Source organism: Folsomia candida, unplaced genomic scaffold (assembly GCF_002217175.1).
Source record: "Folsomia candida strain VU population unplaced genomic scaffold, ASM221717v1 Fcan01_Sc014, whole genome shotgun sequence".
NCBI classification, from domain to species: domain Eukaryota; kingdom Metazoa; phylum Arthropoda; class Collembola; order Entomobryomorpha; family Isotomidae; genus Folsomia; species Folsomia candida.
In genome coordinates this window covers 544,643-552,558 of record NW_019091206.1, presented here as the reverse complement: position 1 = coordinate 552,558, position 7,916 = coordinate 544,643, and the positions used below count along the sequence as shown (strand labels likewise).

Genomic DNA, 7,916 nt, shown 5'->3' with positions numbered 1-7,916 from the left:
GTGTGTCCAACTTAAACTAAAATCATTACCAAATTTATACCAAGAAGAGACCTATGCTATAAACAAAACGTATGCGTAAACAAAAATTAAAGAATAAAAGCCATTTGTCTCAGTATTTCAAAATACTGAGGTATTAACATGAATGCTCACCTAGGATTAATTTAGGACACAAACTGCCCTCAAAGAAAAAATGACAAGAATACGTAAATTTTTGGTGAAATAAAGGGTTGGAATACCGGAAATATCAATCAAGTAAAAAAAAAATGATAAGAATAAGTAAAGTCCACCTCTTTATGTGCAACACTTTATTGTACAGATACGTAAAAGGATTGAGTAATATCAATAACCTTTAATTAAACGTACATATGTAAATGCATAATACATATTTATTAAATATATCAATCAATACCACTTTTTGGCGTCTCGGTCAATTTCCTGTGAGCTTTTCCAAACATGATCGGGAGATCGATGTAGCACCATTTCAATCTTTTTAAGTGAGTAGTACCATGAATCTTTCCAGTAAAACCAAATCAATCCTCTCCCATCCTTATCGACCTGGCTGCTGTTCTGGTAGAGGCCGTTTGGGGAGGCCTATGAATACAGAGTTGAGGTATATTTATTTATTTCGAAAAAAGAGAACGAAATTGACGGGAAATAAATACGTGTGTTAATTTACGAAATGTATACAGGGTGGTTCAAAAAGCGTGTCATTTCTCCACGAGGCAATCTTAGAAATGTCTTTCTGAAGTTTGATGTAACTAACGCCTTGTACTGACACCCTTTTTGAACTAGTCTATACACTCGGTGGTCGGGAAAGGACCTCGGTTACTTTTTTAGAATTAACACTAGTATGTAGATACTTGGAAATTACACTGTGTCCCAAAAGTATCTCCGCATCTCGCTCGCGCGCGCGGTGTTCATCAACTTTTTCCCTTACATCTTTTGTGTTTACTTTTATTCTTAAACATTTCTTGACCCAATGGCCTGAAATGTCAGGCAAACTCGTGAACACACGAGTGAGGATGCAAACATTATCACAAGAAGGATATCCTGTCGAGAGCAGATACATTTGGGACACGGTGTATATAGGAAATTCGATAAATGCCTGCATAATTTTGAAGAAACGAATGAAAATTCTTTACATAATGCAGGTTTCCCTTGTCGCGTCCCTTTTCAACCACCATGCAAATAAATATGTGCGTACGTGAGGACAGCCGTCGTGCCATCCAGGTCCGGCCGTGTGCCAACTGCACCCTCGGTCTCTAACTGTGTCCCTATCGAACGTGGTGAATGGTGATCTTCTGCTCCTAGCCATTGAGTCCACTGGACCTGTTTTACAACCACGGAATAATTTTATTTTACATTTTTGTTTGGATCTCAAGTGGGAAATACGGAGAAACGAGGTCCTCAAAAATGGACATCTTACACCCTATCAGAGGTCGACGCCGCCGATCTCACGCCGCCGCCGCGCCGTACGCCGGTAACATTTTAGGCGCCGCCGATAAATCCGATTTCCTATACCCTTAACATTGGGACGCCGCGCCGCGACGCCGACGCCGCCGATAAATTACCAAAAATTGTCGAAAATTGGTCGGCGTCGACCTCTGCATCCTATTGTTAGTTAGGCTTGGACTACACCGTCATGCGAAAAATTATGAAGTGGGAAAATTATATATTTTAAAAAATATAATTTCAGTTTCAGTCTCCACTACCCATATTTTTGCTTAAAGTACTTTTTAAGCTCAAAAGGAAGAAGTACGGTATTATGTAAATGGATACATACCCGCAGTTCCACTATAGCTCCCGAGTTGATACAATTTATAATTAGTGGCGGGACCCGCAACTTTGAAAACCGAATAGTTTGCGGTGGCTTGGTTTCCCTCCCAATCCTCCAAGTTCACGCTCAACCGAGTAAACCCTTGCTTGGTTAAGGCATGAATTCTTTTCAACCCTGAAATTAAATTTTAGTTCAATCAGTGATCAAAATTAGTGTACTCTAAAAATCAAAAAAAAGTAACAAAAAATTTCTGCTTTTGCTGTTTTGGTGGTTTTAGTTGCAATACAGCCAACGATATCTCACTTTAATGAACCAATATTCAATTAAATTCAAAAAAGATTGCCGATCAATATTTAATCAAAATTATAAAAAATACACTTTGCTTCCTTTCATTTGCAAGCTTATTTTGTATAAATACTTCTTCCTCAAATTGTGCTGTTATAGATAGATAAGCCCGTATGTATATGTATGCTAATCTTGACACGGCTTTACGAATACTCCATTTTGTCTGTGATATAATGCATTTGACGTTTCCGTTTCAGAAGTACTTAATTTAGACGCGAACAATTATGTACTAGAAAAGGGTAATCAATTCAGAACTGGTTGCCCTTTTCTAGTGAGACGTGCTTTGTACAGAATTGAGAATTCTGTATAAAGCACGTCTCACTTCTCCCCATTTTAAATAAGCAGCAAAACAGAAAAAAACATAAAAAACTGCTTTGTATAGAAAAAATAATGCTGTACTTTTTTGTTTGGGAGTACATATGTACACTGATCAGAATGGGTGCACGTGATTAATTAACTGAGCAATATTTACCCACTCACCCAGCCAAAAATCTGCATCTTGATCCCCAAATCCATTTTCATACTCGGTCCAGGTTCTGTAGTAAAACCCTTCACGAGGCTGACCCTCCTTGAGAGGGGCTCCCCTTCGCTGGAACATCACCTACAGAAATATTTCGGTAGAAACCAACTGTCACTGTAGTTTTCAATTAGTTGTAAAGAGTTTGATTTTTATGTTGAATTTTTCATGATGTTAAAATTTTATGTTCATGTCCACGTGATTATTTAAGCCTTTCATGTTAGTCTCATCTTGCCTGCGGACGCGTTTATTTAAAAAATAGCAGAATTTTTTTAAGGGACATGTTTTGCAAACCGGTATCAGAAAATCGTACGGTTTCGGACGCCCTAGCTCCGTATTTATCATACCTCATTGACACGGCTGTAGTCCTCCGGCACCGGCGTTATGGGGGGCGACGCTGTCGATGTTGTCGTTATGGGGATAAGTTCCTCTTCGTCCTCAGAAGTGTGTTCCTAGGTGGCATTAGGCTTTAAATTTCTTCTAAAAATATCGCCTCCTCCTGGGGAAGTATTTTTATTTTTTTCTTACCTGGTATGAAATCAGGCAGATGGAAATTGTAGTAACGAGAATAACAAGGAGGATCGCAGTGACTGCAATAATATTATTTTTCTGCATATTATTTTCTCACAAGTTTGTCTGTCCTTGCGTCCACCAAGATTCCACCTCTACGACTGAAGAGCCAACTCAACAATTTACGTCTCAAGAGTTGGGACGAAGAAAGAAACGATAAAGCTTCACCCAGGATCACTCATACATTCATCTTCTTCAGATTGTGTAATTTTGCACGGTGATTTATGTATTCGGCTGTACAGGGTGGTTCAAAAAGGATGTGACAAGTTTGCATGAAATTGACACAGAGGCCACACAGTTGTGGTGGTGGTGATTAATTTTAATACAGTGTGGCGCAGAAGGGATGTCACAATGTGACATTTTTCCTTTAGTTATTTTTAAATTTTCATGTAACCCACTGGATCAGAAATACAGTAAATTTTGCGTTTGGCTTGAGTAAATCGGTGTAACTTGTGAAAAGTGTTGGATTAAAGTGAGAATTTTTCCACTTTGGCATAATATTAACCGAACCAAATGTTTCGTGTTTATCCCAGTAAACCAGTCCAATCGGGTGAGAAGCGTTGTGTTGTGCTTGGTTACATAAATAAACTTGGGCTTTCATTCAAGTTCAACAAGGAGTAAATGGCAGTCTACATTCTCTTCTGTATTTTACAGAATATGTACTCGTGCAAAGCAAAATGTGCTCTGATTAGCTTGGCTCATGTTATATAGAGCAACATCTGAAAATTGTGGGTTTGCATGTTAAAGAGAAGAGAAGATAATTTTATTCAAGGTTAAATACAAGTAGGAAATGCTTGATTGTATGTTCAGGACCACGTGCATTTCTTCCATGCGATTTGTTTTTGTAGTATTTGTACGTAATTTTCACACCCTGAGGTTCTCTTGTTTTTGTGTAGGGGTTTAAAATATCTTTTATTACGCATAAAATCGGCTGCACTGTAGAGAATCTTTCAGAATTAACAGGTCAGGGGGGAATTTCATTAATATTTTTTAACTGGCAATAATGAATATTTTGTTTCTAGTCGTTACCAGTGAAAACATTATGAAAAATCCCCAACCAAGGTCAACCAATGTTAAAATTATAGCTTTCTTCACCAAAATTTTGGGATTTTCTCAATAGAATGCAATGTTAAAGGCTGGATTTTATAATTTTGTTGTTGTTACATACGAATTGTGTTAACAGTGCTTATTTTTCTCTCGCACACCATGACCAAAAATGCTATAATATGCCCGAGTTACTACATTTTGTTGTATGTAATCGTACGCCTTAAATGGTTTAAATCTATAACGACAAAATTTCGTTTGAATTATGCATGTAGAGACTATGAATTATTTGTCAAATTCAATTTCGTAAAAAATTTTATGCGATTATTAAAAAAAAAAGTTAAATTTGAAGCAAATTTTTAATTACATTTTTAAATTAAATTAAATTTAAATTTAAATTTTTGAATTAAACTAGAGTCACCAATGAGCTCGTCCCGCCCATGTCTTTTATACATGGGCAGGACATGCTTATCGGCAACTCTAAATTAAACTAAAATTATTTAATTTAAAATTAATATTTTTGTGTTGTTTAGTATAAATTATTTATTTAAATTTTAGTTGAAATTTCAAAAGCCAAAATAAAGCAACATTTTAAAATTTCTGTAATAAACCTGATAATTAAATTATCCGAATAAGATACAAATTATTAAGGATGGAGGATTAAGGACGAGTAGAATCGTGTCGAGTCGAGTTTGAGTCCGACCCCAGACTCGAGTCTTCGTATAGGACTCACACGTTAAATGAGTCAAGAAGAGTGTTGGCTAGACTCGACTCGACTCACTTTCAGCTCTATTGACGTCGCAATCCTCATATTATTATAGGGTTGTTGAAAATTACAGTTTTTCTCCAAAGAATGATTATACTGATGCGCGAACAGACAAGGTTTGGGATTCAATACAGTATAAAATGTACGACTGTATCTGCTTTCATGAGGTACAGAAGTTGAACAGACTACGGTTGTGTATGTATAATAACATGGAAAGGCTGTCACCTACAATAAATATCATTTACATTGAACTTTAACCCAACATCTCGTGATGTCTTATCGTATTTACTACTCCAACTCGCATGACGTATTTAGTTGCGATTCTTTTCTTGCAAATTTCAGACACGTTATCGAGGAATTCGTCTTAAGTGTGTAAAGTTCATACTGGGGACCATCCTGAATTTGTGTATTTACAAGCAGCCCAATTTCTGTACGTGCATACACCCACTGCCTTGTTTAATAGGAGTATGTACGTATGTGATGATGTACAAGGTACGCTTCCATTTGAACCACCCCCACTGTTGTGGGAGTGGTTGTAGTGGAAGCGCACCTGTGTAAAATGTTTTTTTTTATTCTTCGTTTTAGCGCATTGACAAGGAATACTTTTTCGCTCGTTCTCTCACTCGCTCGCTCACAATTTATTTCGCGGGCCGAGAAGAGAGCAACAAAAAACTGCTCTCCGTCTAATATTATTTAAATCTTGAAAATTAATTTCCAAAATATTGGCAATATTATGTTTTGAGTACCAAATTAAAGCCCATACTTCGTTTAACATGGTAGTTTGAAGACATATGTTTTTTCGTTTTAAATTACGACGATTATCAATGTTTTATAATTTGGACTCTGCTACCCTTTTGGACAAGTTGACGTTTCTCACCATCATCATCATAGCATTACGATGCAAAAGTACGTTCCCTACTTACAGTATATGTCTGGCCTTGTGGGAGGACCCTTTTCCTCTTGTAAAAGTTTCAAAACATACTGGCACCCGTATATATTGCGAAACAGGACCGAGTATCAGTTACATGAGTTTTAATCAACCGGCCTCCCCCAATTTGAAGTGGACTTTTCCATCTCCAAATACCTTCATACTCGTTCCTGTCACATTCCCTTGGCGGAGGGGAATACACCTCGACCATCGGAGCGACTTCTACGTCCCTAAACGAATCAACGCATCATCATTTGGAATCACGATGTCGACTCCACCCCCCACTCATCATTTCAATTTGTGACTACATGTGAACTAAGGTTGTTTTACTTGGGGGTTGCTGGGGAGAATAACCTGACGGAAATAAAGGTTGTGTCAGTTTATTCGATTTTTCAAAAAAAGAAAAAATTCCGGACTTTGGGATTTCCCAAGGCGTTGTCAAGCCTAAAAATATGTCGTTATGTAAATTCAGGGGTGAAATTAATTGCAGTACCAAAGTCCGGATTTTTTTCATTTTTTGAAAAATCGAATAAACTGACACAACCTGTATTAGCTTAAGATTATTCTCCCCAGCAACCCCCCAAGTAAAACAACCTTAGTTCACATGCATTCACAAATTGAAATGACGGAGTCATAAGTAGAGCTTAGCGCTGGATCTACTTTTATTTCCCGTATTATCAAAAACAAAATCTTGTTTCTGTCAAAATTTCCTTACAAAATAACCAAACGAATTAAACATTATCCTAAAACATTTCTAACAAAGGAACCCCCGGAATATTTCCGAAATCCCGTAATCAATTATTTTTCCCATGATTGCAAAAACATTCCGTAGCTTCTGCAATGCCAACTTTCCCATCTTCATCGGTGTCCGCTTCCTCCACAAACTTGTCAAATTCAACTTTTGGGAAGGATGGGTCATGAATTAGGCATAATTGGACCGTAGCGTTAAACTCGGATTCATCCACGAATCCATCTCCGTCCTTGTCCAGCGCGCTGATATGAACTCTCATCACTTCCTTTGCATCATCATGAGAAGTAGAACTGATCGTGGTAGAGCTTTCCTTGGAATTTGTCTGATCCTAAAAGAAATTTGGGGTGTATTTTCGAGAAGTATATCCGACACATAAAATTAAATGGGTTGCCAGAGTTATATTTCCTGTCGCGGTTTTAACTTCCCATACATTTTGGGTTTCATCAAAGGTCGCCGAGACGACGTGGGTGTTGAATTCAATGTCCTTCATTAAGTCGAGGGTTTTGACAAAGTGTTGAAAATAGGATAAGAGTTCGTCTCTCTTTGGAAAGCGTTCACTCCACTCGAAGCTGGACCAAACTTTTTCGACGGAAAGTTGATGCATTGGAATGTCAATGTCCACTCGGGCTCCAGGATAGCGGTTGCTATACCACGTTCCTCCAATGTCGGGTCCCTTTTCCAAGATTTTCGTGGTGAAGCCAAGCTGTCTTAATTTCCAGAGGGTGTAAAGACCCGAAAATCCAGCACCGACGATAAGAGCATCCAGCACACCGGGGTCGACAACTTCTGGAGTTGGGCTTGGCATTTTTTACGTTGGAACTGGACGTCTTAATTAACGAAAAGTCAGGCTTAAATAAATAGTTAAATGTAAGTAACAGGTCTTGGAAGAAACAGGTTTCGATGTAATAAATAAAACAATAAATAAATTTAAAGTGGGGAATGCGTGTCTGGATCAATTAAGGGAACGTATGCACTTTATTGTATAAAACTTACCTTGGGCACGTGGAATTTCCAAGAATTTGGCAACAAAGTGAATAATATAACTTGACGGAATAACGCGATATTCGAAATCTCAATTTACTGAATTTTCTTTGAATTTTGTATGTAATGCGACTAACGTAATTGTGGAAATAACCTATCAGAAATTGTGCCATTCTATATTTATACACGGTCGAATCGATGCTTTAAGACGGAGACAGATTTCTGTCCCACGGACGA

The 7,916-nt window shown here is 37.7% G+C and overlaps 1 protein-coding gene across 2 annotated transcripts; it reads right to left on the bottom strand.

The window, feature by feature from the left end:
• Positions 1-277: 277 nt before the first annotated feature.
• Positions 278-3,676, bottom strand: LOC110855929 (microfibril-associated glycoprotein 4). 2 transcript variants are annotated; one of them, XM_022104354.2, is made up of 6 exons: positions 3,168-3,667; positions 2,987-3,091; positions 2,603-2,723; positions 1,784-1,951; positions 1,205-1,329; positions 278-591 (listed from the first exon to the last, which is right to left on the bottom strand). In XM_022104354.2, the coding sequence occupies exons 1-6, from the start codon at positions 3,252-3,254 to the stop codon at positions 403-405; spliced, it is 795 nt and encodes a 264-aa protein (XP_021960046.1). In that variant the 5' UTR covers positions 3,255-3,667; the 3' UTR covers positions 278-402. The 2 variants fall into 2 exon arrangements, with proteins under 2 accessions (XP_021960046.1, XP_021960047.1); XM_022104355.2 differs by having other exon boundaries at positions 457-591; positions 1,143-1,329; positions 3,168-3,676.
• Between the last annotated feature and the right edge of the window lie 4,240 nt (positions 3,677-7,916).

Coding starts and splice junctions, on each gene's coding strand:
- LOC110855929 (XM_022104354.2), bottom strand. CDS start 3,254: ATGCAGAAAAATAATATTATTGCAGTCACTGCGATCCTCCTTGTTATT. Junction 2,724..2,986: donor ACTACAGCCGTGTCAATGAG/GTATGATAAATA, acceptor ATATTTCTGTAG/GTGATGTTCCAGCGAAGGGG. Junction 592..1,204: donor GGCACGACGGCTGTCCTCAC/GTACGCACATAT, acceptor CTGTATTCATAG/GCCTCCCCAAACGGCCTCTA.